Source organism: Podarcis liolepis (genome assembly GCF_965112155.1).
Source record: "Podarcis liolepis genome assembly, chromosome: 3".
NCBI classification, from domain to species: Eukaryota; Metazoa; Chordata; class Lepidosauria; order Squamata; family Lacertidae; genus Podarcis; species Podarcis liolepis.
The window spans coordinates 91842819-91861042 of NC_139557.1; the positions used below are offsets into that span (position 1 = coordinate 91842819).

The 18224-nt window shown below is 44.9% G+C and overlaps 1 protein-coding gene across 3 annotated transcripts in view; it reads right to left on the bottom strand.

Moving 5' to 3' along the window:
* Positions 1–16838, bottom strand: part of XDH (xanthine dehydrogenase) — a 66573-nt gene extending 49735 nt beyond the window's left edge. For 2 of the 3 annotated variants that reach the window (XR_014524285.1, XR_014524286.1), the window contains exons 1-4: positions 16052–16325; positions 6358–6415; positions 4856–4952; positions 586–694 (exon numbers count right to left, since the gene is read on the bottom strand). Coding sequence is in view for 1 of the 3 variants with exons in the window: in XM_083496033.1 (XP_083352159.1) it covers positions 586–694; positions 4856–4952; positions 6358–6415; positions 16052–16093 (306 nt within the window). In the remaining 2 variants the exon portion in view is untranslated. Of the gene's footprint in view, positions 1–585; positions 695–4855; positions 4953–6357; positions 6416–16051 lie in introns of all 3 variants that reach the window. The other variant, XM_083496033.1, reaches the window with a different exon arrangement.
* Between the last annotated feature and the right edge of the window lie 1386 nt (positions 16839–18224).

Genomic DNA, 18224 nt, shown 5'->3' on the forward strand with positions numbered 1-18224 from the left:
CCTTAATGGAAACACCAAGCTTAAACACGTGCCTAAAACATACACATTCTTCATTTGAGGATTCACTGCCAGTAGTGATGTACTCAGTCATAATCACTATAATATTTCTTCTTTCAGCGGTTGAAACTTTGAAGAAAAAAACACATTCATTCTCCTACCCATGTGCACAAGAGCACAATCTCGGTACTGTTGCTATGGGTTTCGTGCATTTTTCCTGTGAGACTTCCCAATTCACCCTGCATAGTTTGTCAATACATAGTTGCAATAACTTTTCAACTTGGTTCCATCAGTAAATGTAATAAGCAGACTCCTGCTTTGCTCCCAAGATGACTACAAAATAGCGCAGAAGGGTGCAATGACTTCATCTTGATGAACTGTATCTACTCTTGGTGAAACATACACTTTTCTCCAACTAGAGAGCATCCTCCTCTTTCCTTTAGCCAGCTCCTTGGCTGCCATACAATGCCTGAATTGATTGGGAAAGGGCTTACAAAACACATAAGGCTTAGCAATTCATTGTGCCTTGGGCAAGGTAATATGGAAGGCCAGGGACTGTTAGAATGTAGGTTCAACTCCACACCTTACCTGCACTGGGTGCAACCTTGTCTTAGTGCTTCCTATGCCTTCAATGGTAGTTACTGCTACATGGTGGAGAGCACAGATAGGGAATAAACAAGCATTTGCAGAAAAATGTCTAGAGCCGTGAGTTAAGGAAGTTGTTCACTTTGTAAAATTGCTTGCTGGTAACACTAATGAAAGCCAATGGGCGGGGGGGGGCGCTAGGGGCGCCTTGGAAGATGGCCGACAATACCATCTATCCAGCCTGCACAAGGTAATTAGAGGCTGATTATGGGGAGTAAATCAGTCTCCCTTGTCTTCCCTGGGTTATGGGGAGATGCTGCCTCGCCCGCTGTTGCCATAAATCACCCCCGAGTTCGGAAGAAGGACGGGCGGAAAGCCCTCAGGCAGGCTTTGGAACTCTCCGACGCTGCTTCCAAGAGCGAAACTGGTTGCGTTGCTTAAGAGTAAAAAAAAATTGGAGAAGTAAACGCACATGCTTCAAGTGAGGTCAGGAGTGTTTTATCTGCTAAATAATTCCACCACTGAGATGATGAAGATTGGACGGAAGGAACAGAGATAACATCAAAGAATCGCAGACATATTGGTATGTGGAACAGAACGGAAAGGGGGGGGGACTTTCTACTTTTTTAACATGATATACCTAACAACCCTCCCCCTTAGAAGAACCGCCATAACGACCAATTGCAAGTGGGACTAAAAATAAACTGTGTGGGGAAAACAATAAGAATTAAAGGTTTTATTCTGTGAAAGATTTGGAAAGAAGAGAGGCTCTCTTTGTGACGCAGTAAGAAATGAGATCCAACATGGACAGGCAGACCTTCGTTGCATGATATATGGTCTTAGGGAGGGCGAGTTGCCGATCTGTTATCAGGATGGGATCCTAAATTTGAAAGGGCAGGAACCCTCCTGGAGAGACTAATTAACGATGCAGCGGGTCTGGTAAAGTTAATGAGCGGACATCTAGACTGTATTTCATCGGAATGGAACAAGATGGCAGATGCCTGCTCGAACGGAATGCCTGGACTATTAGATTTATGGAGTGATCTACAAGAGAGCATTACAACGTCCACACAGAAATATAAAAAAGACTGTTTCTTTCAATCCACTTGCGGAGAAAACTCGGAGGTGACCAAAAAGGAAAATGAGTAACGACAAGGAGTGAGAAGATGGGACTGGGAACATCATTGTAAACATGAAAGCAGCAGAAATATTGATGATTGGACTCCGGCCGATCAAGAAGCATGGGTACCCCCCACAAAAATTTATAATTTGGAAAATATTTGGATTTTATGATTTCTGTTGTTATAATTTGGATTAATTGCTATGATATGTTTGATTTGGTGTATGGAAACTTAATAAAAATTATTTTAAAAAAGAAAAAGAAAGAAAGCCAATGGGCTGGTGGCTTGTACTGAAACTGCATACACAACATTGGTCAGAAGCAAGTTGTCCTAGCAAGCAAATATTACAGAAGGGTATGCAAATTAGGCTGTGTACACATTGCCATTTCCCCTGGCTTCAGCATTATATGTAGAGGATATGTATACTTATGAAGAGATCCATGACCTGGAACATGGAAGGCAGATTGAGAATATATGGGTAAAATTTTAGGAGAGGGAAACAACAGTGACCTTACTATAGGCGTCTGCTATAGACCTCTAAGCCAGACTGAAGACTTGGATGATGCCTTCCTACAGCAAATTACCAAACATTCAAAAAAGGAGAGATATAGTAGTCACGGGATACCTCAACTGCCCCAATATCAGTTGGAACTCAAACTCTACCAAGAATGCAAGGTCCAACAAATTTCTCCATTGCTTCACTGACAATTACATTTCCCAGAAAGTAGAAGAAGCAACAAGGGGATCATCTATCTAGGACCTGGTCCTCACCAATAGGGAGGAACTGATTGATGAAGTGGAAGTACTGGGAACCTTGGGAGGAAGTGATCATGTCCTCTTGAGTTTCATGATACAGAGGCAAGGGAAAACTGAGTGTAGTTGGACATACACTCTGAACTTTAAGAAGGCTGATTTCAAGAAGCTTAAGAAACAACTGAGTGAGATCTCATGTTCCGAAACACTCAAAGAGAAGGGAGTCCAAGATGGATGAGAGTTTCTTAAAGGTGAAATACTGAAGACACAAGGCAGACAATTCCAACAAGAAAGAAAAATGGGAGGCATTTAAAGAAATCAGTGTGGCTGCATAAGCAGCTTACAGATGAGCTGAGATGCAAGAAGGGCATGCATAAGGAAAGAAAGCGGAAATCACAAAGGGAGAGTACACAGGAGTAATCAACAGTTGCAAGCCCTCTGCATGGATAAGATAGAGAAATGTGATTGGGCGACAGAGAGAGGGTGGAGCTGCTCAATACCTACTTTGCCTTTGTCTTCACCCAAAATGAAAGCAGTGACCAACCTGGTGATAACAGGATAAATGATGCAAGGAGAGAGCTGCAGCCTGAGATAGGCAAAGAAGTGGCAAGTTACTTTACAGTAAAGGAATTCAAATCTCCAGGGCCTGATGAGCTGCACCCAAGGATTCGAAAGGAGCTTGTTTTAAGCCAGGAAGGTGTACTGTACATAGCCTTAATGATATAAATCCAACATGGGCTCCGACCCAGATAGAGTCATGGGCTGCAAGGTATTCTATGCAACTAGAAGCTCAAGACATAGGATGGAAGTGATTGCTGTGCCTCTTGTGTTGTGAGATGGATGGGAAGATACCACACACACTCCTCAAGCGCTACAGGCAGGTATCACATTGGATGTGCGCACAGATATACATCCACGTTCCATTTGAGCACATGGTTCCCAACCCAGTAAAGGAATTCATGCTTAGAATTTCACAGGAAACCCAATAAAGTTTCCCAGGTCCCCAGCCCCCAAAATGCCGAACAATCATTTCCAAAGCAAGCCCATACAAACTACTAAAGCCAACATTCTGAAAATGGGTGAGTTTGATAAAAAGGGTGGGCTATGAACTCCTAAAGATTTAAATTAAGTTTGTGCTGCTGTGAAGAGAAACAGGACAAAGGGAAGCAAAGCAGGGAAGATGCGCTAAGAAGAGACCAAGAGAAGAGTAGATTCACTCAGTATACTGATACTGAACTTTGGCACAAAACTGTCCATTACATTAAAGCAAACATTAATCTTACTAAGCAAACAAATCTGGGAAAGGCCAATGGGTTTTAATAAGCACCCTTATCAGATGCTAAAGCTAGGAAATCAAGATAACAGCAGGGGGCAAAACATTTGGATGTGCCGTAACACACGGTAATCATGTGCTTTGCCATTTCTAGGAAACCAAAAGGATTGCACAGGCCAGGGGTGATGACGCTGCCATCCCCCAGAAGTTGCTTGACTCCAGCTCCCATCATCCCTGATCATTGGCCATGCTGGCTGGGACTGATGGGAGTTGAGAGCCAAACCATACCTGGAGGCACCAGGTTGGTTCCCCCTACTCTATACAGTGAGATTGTTGTGTGAGCCAGCCCCAATTCTTGGCATTTTAAAAGGAAGACTAACAGCACCATGCTAAGCACCGTGTCTGTTCAGACGCAAGTCCTCAGTGGGGCTTGTTGTTGTTGTTTAGTCGTTTAGTCGTGTCCGACTCTTCGTGACCCCATGGACCAGAGCACGCCAGGCACTTCTGTCTTCCACTGCCTCCCGCAGTTTGGTCAGGCTCATGTTTGTAGCTTCGAGAACACTGGCCAACCATCTCGTCCTCTGTCGTCCCCTTCTCCTTGTGCCCTCCATCTTTCCCAACATCAAGTAAGTGGGGCTTACTCCCACATGAATGACGATATACTTGCAGCCCAAATGATTACATAAAGGAAGACCCAGCTGACATATTGTGGAGCTGCATGAGGCTTGAATGTAGTGCCAAGCAGCTACTTTGGCAAATATTTTTAAAATAAATTGCATTTTGTCCTAGATGACTATCGCTCAGAGATGGGGAACCTTCGACCCTCCAGAAACTGCTCAAGTACAACTCGCATTATCTCTGACCATTGGCTACACTGGCTGGCGCTGATGGAAGTTGGCATCCGAGAATTTCTGGAGGGCTGCAGGTTCCCAATCATAGGCAAACTTTCTGCCACCCATCAAAGGAACAGAGCAAACAAAGTTATCAAATACATTTGAAAATTTATGGGAGGAACTGGCTTTACACAATTACATTTTTCCATCCACTGAGAATCTGTCCACCGTACTGCCGATACCTGCATTAGAAACCCATTCACCCATCTCATCACTTGCCATTCAAAGGATACATGGTTTTCTTCTGGGATCTGTCGAACTTGGAAATCATAACAGTACAGGCACCACATCCACCTTCTCCACAGCCCAGCTTGGTTCCACATAACCCCACTAACAGTATGGCAGCTAAGGAAAAACATACCAACCGAGCAAGAAATTCTTAAATATATCTACAGCCACTGCTTCTTACAGCAGGCTGAGTTTCCAGATGCACAGAGTAAATAAAAGTTATCCTATTTGTCTAGGACTAGCCAACACTTTCTTAGGACACAACAAAAACATATTGCGGCCTAGGGTTTTTCATCATCCTTCCACCAAATCATTTCTGTTTCCTGGTTTCCTACAGGCCCAAGGTTACTGGTAATTCATTTATTTTTGCTTGTGCAAATAAATGTATCAGCTGATACAAAAGTACAGAAGAATGGTCTTAAATATCTAGATATGAATTATCCCTTTTTAATTGCTGGAGTGGATCAGCCAGTGAAAAAGAAATGTAGAATTGTGTTTACAAACACATGCTATATTTACTTCTTAACAACACATGACCAGCTAAAGAAACATCAGATTTAGGCATCACTTCCCCAACATAGTTCATAGATGTTCAGTTCCAACAAAGATTATTATGGATGTTAGCGTATATCTTTGGATGATAAAAATGCATGATATTTGCCTTAAAAGTATTCTTAATCTAGTTAGCACTACGTGGCCACTTGTCCATGAAAATAGAGGCCAGCCCTTTTTTGTGGAAAAAACAAATAGTTGGGCCCTAAAAATCAGTTATGTTACCACATATGAACCCCCAGCACTGCAGAATTTGCTTCAATTTTAATCCAAACCAGAGAGGTATTTCCTCCAAACCACCCAACCAGCCATTCTCTCTCCAATCTGTTGATTATACAACTCCCCTCCCAAACCAATATCCAACAGGACCAAACCAGTATTCCAGCAGGACCAAACCATGAGGAAAACGGGGAGAGGGAGGGACATATTTCTGCACCTGGCATGGTGTGTTGCCATGCACTGGACCATGAGGCCTTGAGGAAAGTAGTTAACTTCATTCCCTGGCATCAGAGACAGGAATGGGAGAGACTACCCTCCCCTCTACCCATGGCTTCCTGTCAACTACTGCAAACAGGAGGCTTCCAAGTCTGTGAGGGAGACCGACTCGTTTACGAAGTCAAATTCACTCAGAAATAGGTCGAGCTGTTTTTCAGTTGTGGGTCATGGGAGTAGGTGGCTCAACGAATTTCAGAGCCAATCTGACAGAAGCCAAAAAAGGGGGGGTACAACAGAGAGACTGCCCATCTCCACATATTAAGCTATTGCTCTCAGTCTTGAACTACGTTAAGCATCACCGAGACTGGGAATGGTAGGTGTAGGAATAACAGGAGAAACAGTATTAGCAGATGCCCAGTTCTAAATTCAAGTGACGCTCAAATTCTGCAGGACCATCTATACAACTATGCCTTGGCCATTTTAAAATTGCACGCAGAATGTGCCAGCTGACATCAGATACATTTCCTTCGAAGGTAGGTTAGCAAAGTAGTTTCCGGGTCCACATTCTTCTCCACCACCTGGAAGACAAGAAACATGATTTTCTTAAGATGTGTGTTCATGCATGCGCTATAGTCAGTGAGTCACCAGCATCAGAAAGTATTTTGGGAGGTCAGAAAATTCTGATGATTGTCAGTAAATCTCCCAAACCATCATTTTAAACAAGCAAACAAACAAAAGAGCTCTCTGCATTATGCTATGGTTATGGCATGCGTATTTTAGCACTGCAGAATTTATGCCTTTGGTTTTCTAGGCGATTGTATTATGGTGTTTGACTTGATGGATCTTTTCGTTGGAAAGGTTGTTTGTTATTTATTTGCTGCTTGATAGATTCTTGTTTTATGGGAATTGTGATTTTCAACCTGTTTAATTTTGTACATCGTCCGGAGAGCTATTCTTATTGGGTGACTGTAAACTAAGAAATCTTTAATAAAAATTATTTTTATTAAAAAAATAGAATAAATAATAGTATGACACTAACTATATTGTGGTATTTCTGTCCTATGCAGTGTTTTGTTTTGTTTTAGAAGCTCCAAGTGCCTTTCCCCCTTTCTATTTTGTTGAATCATGGAATTTTAAAACTGGATGGGACCTTGAGTCCAGCCCCCCCTGGAATGCAGGAATATGCAGGGGATTGAACCTGCAACCTGAGCATTATCAGCACCACACTCTACTCGTTTTTATAAAAGTTTTGCTAACTACCATGTGTACTGTATTCTCTAGCGGAAAGGCAAAGGGAAGACCAGCATTGTCTTATCCATTAGCCAGTGAAAGAGCAGCCACTCCGGTGCTTGCTTTCCTCTTCCCTCCCCATTTGCTTTTCCTTTTGTGTGTGTACAAAATATACAGGGGCAGGTACCACTTGTCTTTCAAAATATGTATGGTGGTTGGAGGGCAGGTAATTTTGGGCACTTTATAAGTGAAATAAAATAAAATAGTAATTGATAATAATAGCAGTTAAGCTATGGGCACTTTCATGCATTGTGATTTTTTGAGGGGATTTTGACTGACACCTCTCCATGGGTGCCATAGGAGGTACTGGCAAGCAAACTGATGCTCATGGATGCCCTGCTGCTGACCCCTGCAGTAAAAGCTTAAAATCTGCCTGACAACATCTGAAGTGCTTTTTTTTCCTTTGTTTACCTTGCCTCTCAGGTTCTAGATGGAACTTCAGATGCCTGTGGCAGCACAAACCTTTGTTCCTGCCGCTGCAACTATCACAAGCCCACAGGATCAGGACAGGACTTTTTGTCAGGATCAAAATGGCACAGTTTTCTTCCTACATGTAGAAGGCAGGCATGAGGAAGCACGCATATTTATTACTGCAAAGCAGACTTCGTTGCACCTCAAGTTGCCCTCCATTCCTACAGTCTTGGCTTAACACTTTTGGCCTTGCCAATTCCTCTCCCGGCCTTCAGCCAAATTAACCATTTCCTTGCAACAAAACAGCTCTTGTGCAATAGCTGCTTGCATATGACCGTTGCTGGCTTTCTCAGTAGGCTAATCCAAAGTACGTACCTACAAGCCATGTGTTGTACACATATGTATGGGTCATAGCACAGTGGTTTGGCAGGCGGTCCCAGATTTAATCCCCAGCTTTGCTAGGTATGGCTGCAACTTCCTCCAAAGCATACAGTCTTGGGGATTATGGCAGCCGGGGGGGGGGGGCTTTTTACTTTTAGAGCTCCATAAAATTATGCACGGGGTGGAGGAAGAGATGTTTTTCTCCCTCTCTCATAGTACATTCAGGGACATTCAGTGAAGCTGAATATTGAAAGAATCAGGACGAACTAAGGACTTCTCCACATGGTTCGTAGTGTTACAGAAGTTGGGTGCCACCCCTCACTCTCTGCCGAGTGGTAGAAAGCTTCCAGGGTCTGTGCTCCTTTGGAGAATTGAAGACGCAGCAGAGACTGTCCTAGCTTTAAGAAATATGATTTATTCACCTTTTTACACCTTCAGTTTGCATGAAAGGAGTCCAGATCATACAGCATGGTCATCTCAAGCAAGGCTTGTTCCCCACAGAAGTGCAGCTCAGAATTCAATGGCATCTCCCCCAGCCAGCCTTCAGCCAGCCTGCCTAACCTGGAGTCCAGTCTTTATTCTCTCCCTTCTTCCCCACACACCTTGCTCAAAAGCAGTCTTTTCCTGCCACTTCTCTCACACACACCTCTTCACCATGGCAACCTCAGTCTGCCCAGGCCCAAGATTCCTCTCACAGTGGCCATCAACACCTTTTGTCATGTTGTTGTTGCTGTTTAGTTGTTTAGTCATGTCCGACTCTTCATGACCCCATGGACCAGAACACGCCAGGCACTCCTGTCTTCCACTGCCTCCCGCAGTTTGGTCAAACTCATGTTAGTAGCTTCGAGGATGCCTCTTATCCCAGCTGAGGCCCTGGCTTGGAAAGGAAGCTTAGCCTGTATTTTTCCGCTGACCTCCAATCTTCCCTTCAATACTCCAAATAATCAAAATCCTACCATTTATTAATTTACAGGGTTTATAGCAATAGAACTCAATCCCACAGGAGGAAGGTATGGCCACCAACTTGTCTGGTTTTAAAATAGGATTAGACAAAAATCCATGAATGGCAAAGCTGTCAGTGGCTAGTAGCCAAAATGGCGACATGCTCCATTAACTGCCAGAGGCAGTAAAGCCTCCAAATACCAATTGCTGGGTAGAGAGAGCCCTGTTGTGCTTTGCTCCTGCTTCCCACAGGCATCTGGTTGTCTACTGTGAGGAAAGGATGCTGGCCCAGATGGGCCTTTGGTCTGATCCCACAGGGTCTTCTTTGTGTTCTTCGGGGTGCTCAGTTACGTACAAGTTGTTGCTGTCCCAGTGCATTCTGAGAATTCTAGCAGGAAGAGAAGGTGTGCCAAGCAGCTTCTTAAGGAACACTGAAGGAAATTCCCCAATGAAGAGATTGATTTTCCAAACGTGTCAAGACAATAACCACTTGTCTCTCATTTGGTTTGACTTGCTCTACAACTTCTTTTTTAATCCTTTCCTGCTATGCCCTGGTATTCCATGCCCTGCACACCTAACAATTTACCCAACCGTCGTAACTGTTGCAGTTTGCTAGGCAGGATTCCTGACATCTCTTTCCTCTTTGGAAACAGAACCCCTTCTTTCCTTCCAACGCTTGGCCTCCATCAAGCCCTTCCATATTTTTTAATAAAATTACAAATTATACTAAAACAGAAAGAATTGCATGTTATTGTTGTATATGCAAGCTGCTTTACAGGCATGATTAAAAGCAGCACTAGAGTATCCATCCACCTTCAGGGGGGGAAAGTATCCACTGCCTATTCTAGGACTTAATGTTTCAAGCTGTGCTACTGAAGAAACACATTTGGCCATTGAAAGTTCCATTTGCCTGCTGACTGTTGTGGCAAACTGAAGGTGGTGGTTTATCTAGGATAGCTTCCTGGGCCGTTTTTTCCCATCTTTCTGTATACAATGTATGTCTTTATGGTGCTTAGAAGCCTGTTCATTTTGATATTTGGCTGCATTAGGCTGTAAATTTGCAGCTAATCCGCCTCTCGACTGCATTCATTGTTATAGTTTGTCCCATTTTGTATATTTTAGTAAAAATTTGCAGTTTCTTTGTTCTGACTTCTCACATTGTCTTTTGAAACTGAAATCCCTTGGGAAAGGCGGAAAGTTTCACAAAACTGCCCTGCCAACTTTAAGCTGCTGTCACCTGTTTTATCAACCTGGCAGTGGTGACAACCTAGCAGTTTGAAAGCACATCAAAGTGCAAGTAGATAAATAGGTACCGCTCCGGTGGGAAGGTAAATGGCGTTACCGTGTGCTGCTCTGGTTCGCCAGGAGCTGCTTAGTCATGCTGGCCACATGACCCGGAAACTGTACGCCGGCTCTCTCAGCCAATAAAGGGAGATAAGCGCCACAACCCCAGAGTCGGCCACGACTGGACCTAATGGTCAGGGGTCCCTTTACCTTTTAGTGGTGACAGTGCCTCTGGGAGATCCTCTTCCCTCACAACGAGACTGCAGAGTGAGTGCAGGAAGCATTGACTTCAGGTCTGATTGACTTAATAATGACCAGTCAGAACGAGGGCAAATGTCCCCACAACACAGCCTCCTGAGGCCAAAATGTTGCTCCGGCCAAGGAGCACAATTTGACGCAACTCCTTATTACCTTTTAATTCATGGGTAGGCAAACTAAGGCCTGGGGGCCGGATCCGGCCCAATAGCCTTCTAAATCCGGCGGACGTCCAAGAATCAGTATGTGTTTACATGAGTAGGATGTGTGCTTTTATTTAAAATGTATCTCTGGGTTATATGTGGGGCATAGGAATTTGTTCATTTTTCCCCAATAAAAATATAGTCTGGCCCCCCACAAGATCTGAGGAACAGTGGACCAGCCCCCTGCTGAAAAAGTCTGCTGACCCCTGATTAATTTAATTCATTCAGAACCTCTAAAGGCGAGAGCTGGTTCTGGAGAACTATTAATCAGAAACAACCCAGCCAGATCAGCCTCTGTTGTTAGCAACACTGCTCACTTTTATCTGCCCTTATTAGCTAGACACTTAGGTTTTATTTCAAAGACTTTGCCCTTAGGGTCAGAAGGAGAACATTCCTTTGCATTTCTCTTCCTGGCCGTAGGGCATGGAGTCTCTGTTGTGATTATTATTAACAGATTATCTAAGCACATTTCCTAGTCATGCGCAATAAGGTGATCATGTGCTCCTAGCTCTTGCCACTGCACAGGCGACTGAAAAGTGTTTATTCGATGTTTACATCACCTAGATGGGCAGAAGACTCAGGGCAGACAAACATAACACATAATTTATCTATGGAATCTGTGGCTCGTGTAGGTCAGGGTTGTGGGTTTGAGCCCCACGTTGGGCAAAAGATTCCTGCATTGCAGGGGGTTGAGCTAGATGACCCTCATGGTCCCTTCCAACTCTACAATTTCTATGATTCCTGCATTACCCTTTCTACTGAGATCTATGGGAATTCTTCATCTTATTTTACCCTAGAATCATAGAACTGTAGAGATGGAAGGACCACCAGGGTCATCTAGTCCAACCCCCTGCAATGCAGGAATCTTTTGCCCAATGTGGGGTTTGAACCCACAACCCTGAGATTAAGAGCCACATGCTCTAACCAACTGAGCCATCTCAGTTCTATTATACGCTTTAGGATAAAGTGCTTCAGGGTTTTTTTTTATTTCTCCCTTCCTTTCTTAATCCTGCTCTGTTATGTACTGAGTTGAATAGGATCCAAAATGCAGCAGTCTGATTGGTCCACAGGAGCCACCCAATCCAGCTCCAGGTGGAAGTGAATCCGCAACCTGATTGGCGTACAGGAGAATCCTGGAATTAGCCAATCACATGGGGCCCATTGTGTAAATAATGTATATAAAGCAGACACTCTGGGGGAACTTCCATTCCTCCTCACCACTATGAGCTGAAAAAAGAGCATGAAATCCACTCTCGACTCCGAGTATATTTCATGGTCACTGGGTTCAGTCAAGTTTTGAATCATACGCAGAACTCATATATGCCACGAGACATGGAGACACCTACTCATTCAGCTTTCATTGTGAGTTAGACAAATATATGGATGGCAGCAGCTATTCGCTGTAATGGTGGATTGATTATTCATATGGAACCTCCATATGCAGAGGCCGTATACCACTGAACACAAGCTGGGGAAGAGCAGAAAACCAACAAAGAGCTATTAACCTCAGAGCCTAGCTTGGGGGCTTCCCTAAGGCACCATATAGTTTGGCCCTGTACATGTTTTGAGGGCATGTTTTGAAATTGAAGCAAGGGAGAGGGGCATCAGGATTGGAGCTACAGCATAGGAGCGGGTGGAGTTTTTTTGGTGCTGTTATCCCAAGGAAAGTCCCCTTCAGAGCTCCCATAGCAGCTTCCCCCTCAGATAGCGCTAGCAGCTTTAGTAGGTAAATTCATTTTGTCCGGGCAGCAGTGTGTAAATGAATAAATGAATGGTTTACAAGCCTTCCCCATGCTACTGCTCTTTATCTTTATGTGGTTAACATGTAAACACACCTATTTCCCCAAGAGCAAGATGTTTAAAAAAGAAGAAGAAAAAACAGTTTCCAGCTACAATCATGCTGCACTCTCATAAGCGGTCAAGGGACGTTATCTTAGCAGCCGATACATAGCAGAAATGAAACAGGTGCTTAAAGACACACCAGCAGATTTGCCTGTGAAATAAGAGTTGGCTGGTGAAGTTTCATTGTAGCTTGTGTGCCTCTGCAAAAGCCGTATCTTATCGTTTGTCCCTTATCGCCCGGCCCCATAGCCTTGAAGTCACACGCAGCACAATACAGCACTGGTTATTTTTGCGATGTCAGGCTATCGGCAACAGAGACGAAGTAACCTTTCTCACCAGCTGCAGGACAAGGTATCATGTTCTGTTCCAGGCTCTCGGTCAACATTCCCAGGGGGTGTGTTGCAATGCTCCACCCATATGTACTTCAAGCATTGCATAATGACGGGCCTTTGCTTGCTGCCGTGTTAGCAAGGATCTGAACAAACGGTTTGGAACAGAGCTCAATCTTCAGAGCTTCCAGGTTATGGTCTCCTCCTCCCCGTTTTATCCTCACAACAACCCTGTGAGGTAGCCTGGGCTGACAGTAAATGGCTGGTCGAAGGAGCTTCCTGGCTGAGTACCCTGGCCCCTCAGGTCTATCACTCTAACCACTACACCTCTTGCAGGTTTGGTCAGCTTTATTTAGCACATGCATGGTGCTAAATACAGTGGAAACTCTACTCAGGTATGGAAAACATTCCAGAGGTCTGTTCGTGAGTCGATCCGGGTTGCTGTGAGAGGCGCCATTCTGTGTGTGCACATTCGGTGGCAGCGGCGTTCTGCGCATGTGCAGACATCAGCAGCTGCTTCTGCGCATGTGCAGTCGGCAGATGCTGCTTCTGCGCATGCAGGAATCGCAGCAAACCCAGTATTTACTTCCAGGTTTGCCACAGTCGTGAATTGGATTGTTTGCGAATGGGGCTGTGGTAAGAAGAAGACGAGGCGTTTGGATTTGATATCCCACTTTATCACTACCCGAAGGAGTCTCAAAGCAGCTAACATTCTCCTTTTCCTTCCTCCCCCACAACAAACACTCTGTGAGGTGAGTGGGGCTGACAGACTTCAAAGAAGTGTGACTGGCCCAAGGTCACCCAGCAGCTGCATGTGGAGGAGCAGAGACGTGAACCCAGTTCACCAGATTACGAGTCCACCACTCTTACTTGAGGTTCTACTGTAAGTTATCCTTATGGATGGGCTGATGGGTAAAATACCAGCCTATCTGGAGGTACTAACCTTAGGCAATTTCCTGGATTTGTGAAATGCAAGTGTGCACTTAGAATCATAGAATCTTAGAGTTGGATGGGACCCAAGGGTCATCTAGCCCAACCCCCTGGAATGCAGGAATCTCAGCTAAAGCATCCGTGACAGATGGCCACCCAACCTCTGCTTAAAAACCTCCAAGGAAGGAAAATCCACAACCTCCCAAGGGAGACCGTTCCACTGCCAAACAGCGCTTGCCGTCAGTCTAAATGCGGTTTAAATATACAATGTGTGAAGCAGCCCTAACCCAAGTGGAAATGGCAGAGGGAGGCAGTGGCGCAAGTACAAAAGGCTGCGGCTCCGAAGCAGAGCATCTGCTTGGCATGCGGAAGGTCTCAGGCTCAATCCCTGGCATCTCCAGGGAGGGCTGGGAAAGGCTCCTGTCCAAAGCCCTGCAGAGCTGCTGCCAGCCAGTGCAGACAATACTGAGCTACCTTGACCAATGGTGCAACTGTGTAAGGCAGCTTCCTATGCCCTGTGCGGAGTCAAACCACAGGTCCACCTAGCCCAGCATTGCCTGATCCAATTTAGCTGTTAAGAGATGTATTTTTTACATTTATATCCCACCTTCGCTCCAAGGTGCTCAAGGCGATGTACCTAGTTCTCCTCCCTCCCCCTTTTGTCCTCATAACAACCCTGTGAGGTGGGCTGGTCTGACAGTGAGTGCCTGGTCAAAGGTCACCCAGTGAGCTTCCTGGCCGAGTGGGGATTTGAACCCTGGTCCTTCAGGTCCGAGCCCAACACTCTAACCATTACACCACATTGGCTGGAGGTCCTATGCCCTGCCTTCCCACCCAATATCCTTTTAGCAAGAGGTGCTGGGTGGGGGGAGGTAGGGGTAGGACAAGGTATATGCAGCCTTCAACCCTATGAGTTGCAGGTGCACAATTCATCTCAGAAACAAGTGTGTAAATGAGGTCCCAGCTGTGCCCTGGTGGCTTCTGGAAAAGCTGCTGACTCCTGTTAAGCCTTCCATTATTGCTGCTTTCTACAGTGACACTTGTAGGACACGCACTGCAGAGAGGGCCAGATTCCTGCCCAAATATTAGGGCAGTCAGATGTCAGCACTCTGCTTTCCTAGGTCCAGCCTTGCTGCCACTAAAGGACAAAGCGCAGGGCGGACAAGTCAATTTGCTCTGTGATTTGCTGATGCAACTCAACCCCCGTCTCCACCCCTGGCCCTTCCCAACCGTGCAACCCATATGGAAGCTCTCTGGAGCTCCCAGCGCACAAAGGTGCGCCCTGGTTGACACCACTGGGCAGTAGCAACATAGAGCCATCTGTTTGCTCGGGAAGGTCAGCTCCAGCCCCGGGCAGAGGAACAGAATTCCACCATGCTGAATCAGATTAATACCACTATTTATAGAGGGGAGGTGCTGATTCGTTTCAGTCTGCGTACTGCAGTCTCGTGGCCGGAGCAAAATCTCCACACAGTCAGGCAGCTCCGGCTAAATTAACCTAAGCATAGCCTTGCTGGGTCAGACAGAACGACTAGGCGCAATGCTCTCTCTCTCTCTCAAATGCATCAGGAACGGAACAACCTGCCACCTCACCCCTGGCAAGCAGCTGCTTCGCTGGTAATCGCTAGCATTTGATCTCTTTAAGGAGAGGTGGAAATCGCTGTGGGTTTGTAGCAATCATTGTGCTTGCTTCTGTAATTTAATTTAGGGAGGGTATCAGTCCAACAGCAACTGCCCAGCGCTGTCACTCAGTTGTTTGTTGCTGGCTGGACAAGCTACAGGCAGAGGGTGTTGAGAATAGTTATGTTATCCGACAGGTAGTCATATTTTTAAAATGACATAGAAAGCAAACGCAGGATGGTTTTCCTTGCATGTACTTCATTCACTGGGCATCTTTCAGTAGCCTTCTTCCACGCTGCTTTATTCAATGTAAGTTTAGGAAATGTGGGTGTTTATTGAATTGGGGTCTATCTTTTTTCAAACGTAACTATTTCAGCAATGAAACAGAAGCATTCTCTGGAAGAAAAAGGCTGAAAAGCATTACAGATCATTATTATTTTTTGGCTGAAAGAAAGTTGGATACTATCTTTCTAAAAGAGAGAGAGGGCAATAGCAGCAAACTTGGTCATTTGATTAACGTGTCTCCCTTACTCTACGCTGAAAAAAGTTTTAGTAGTTCAATAAAGTTTGCTTGTTTTAGAAATGATGGTTTTTCAGTTTCATAAATGTTCAAGGCTGTTTAGCTGCATGTGGAGCACAGTTCTCAAGTGCAATCTGCAACTTGTGAAGTTAATCCAAGGGTTGAGATACAAATAAAAGAAAATTAAATGTGAGGGATCTCCCCTACCTTCTTGCCATTGACAAAGAAGACCAGCTCATCTGAAGCCATCCTCTTCAGCTTCCTAACTTGATCCAAGAGCAGAGCAGGATCCCAGATCACACTTTTCCGAACAGTCCCAGCGCCACAGCAATCTGAATCCCTGCAATGGCAGCCCAAGCAATAGAAGGAGTTCCTTAAGAATCTTTCACCTTATTCCAACGGTAGTGCCCTGGGAGAGCCCAGGTTATATAAGAGCCACCCGGAGGCGTGCCAGCTGCACTTGGCTGTGCCTTCTCTTTTCTCCCCCCCCCCCTCTAATGATAGCACAGGAGAAGCTGAACAAAACAAAGTCACCGCCCCTTTCTATGGCACAAGATTAGACTGAATCACTCTTCAAGTACATTGCTGTTTCAATAGATCAGGGCACCCAGAACCTGGCACAAGAAAGTTTGCCAACAAGTCGTGCTCCTGTTCTTTCAGCTCCCGGGTAGATTTTCTCACCACACCTGCTGTCTCTGCCACCCCATTATGCCACCCACCTAGCTATAGCTTCATAGCAGATTTTACTAACTTTAAAAAAAGCATGTTGATCGTGGGACCCCTTGGTTAGTGATTTGCACAGTTAGAACAGGGTTCCCCAAACTTTGGTCTCCGGCTGTTTTTGGACTACAATTCTCATCATCCCTGACCACTGGTCCTGCTAGCTAGGGATGATGGGAGTTGTAGTCCAAAAAATAGCTGGGGACCCAAGTTTGGAGAAGCCTGAGTTAGAAGGTAGCTTAAGGCTGGATCCAGGAGTGCCTACCCCACAAGTATCTGTCAAGCGCACACCCATCTGATTATCTTCTCCAGCTATAGGTTTAGTAGGTTTTGCAGTGCAGTATTTCAAAATGTGACAAGCATCAACAGCTGGACAAAATAACATGATAGAAAGTGGTCCATCGTATGACCTTCAACTCTGTTAAAAACTATTATGAACATAAGAAGAACCTGCAGGATCAGGTCAGTAGCTCATCTAGCTACCAGTCTTTTCTCAGAGTGGCTAACCAGGTGCCTATAAAAAGCCTGCAAGTACAGTCTGAGTGCAAGAGCACTCCCACAACCTGTGGCCTTCAGGAACTATGGAGGCAGAGCACAGTCACTATGGTTAGTAGCCAATGATACCCTTTTAATAATAATAATAAATAAAATTTTATTTGTATCCCGCCCTCCCCAGCCAAAGCCGGGCTCAGAGTGGCTAACAACAGTAAAAGTAATACAGCGTTCTAAAATCAATACATTCTAAAATCAATTCAAAATCAAATTAATGGCAACCATTGGGCTAGAGTTCTGTGAGGATTACCAAGCTGTGCCTTGGCCAAAGGCCTGGTGGAACAGCTCCATCTTGCAGGCCCTGCGGAAAGATGTCAAGTCCCAGAGGGCCCTAGTCTCTTGTGACAGAGCGTTCCACCAGATTGGGGCCGAAAAAGCCCTGGCTCTGGTTGAAGCCAGCCTAACCTCCCTCTGGCCTAGGACCTCCAAGATGTTTTTGTTTGTAGACCTCTGTGGGACATACCAGGAGAGGAGGCCCCTTAGGTACAAGGGTCCTAGGCCGTATAGGGCTTTAAAGGTTAAAACCAGCACCTTAAACCTGATCCTGTACTCCACCAGGAGCCAGATTTCTGCTCTCATCCTGAAGCAAAGTTCTTAAGCCTAGGTACTATTTCTGGGTTAGTGGAGTCTGTAACGTGACGTGTATATAACCTGAAGCGTATGTAACCCAAGGTGCCACTGTATTATCTAAATACTACCATTTATTACAGTAATTTCTACCATTCACTAACAGACTCTGGTACCCTGGATCTGTGACATTATGAAGGAAGGACACTAACTCAAAGCAAGCTCAGAATAAATCGTGGGTGACAGATATCAGCTTAATTCACAAGCTGGAATGGTCGGTTTTATAGACATACATTAATTTTGGACCATAAAACTAATATTTGAGGTTAAAGGTTTAACTGATGTTTGGGAAATGCTCGATCCATCATTTAAGGTAATAAAGGCAACGTTTTCTTCATCAATTAATGGTCAATAAATCTGGATTGTGGAATGTGTAAACAAGATAAGCTGGGTACATGGATGTCAAGATAGAAATACTCATGGAGATGGGCAGCCTTGCAACTTAAGAGTTTGGGAATGATAATAAGTTGGAAACATTTCA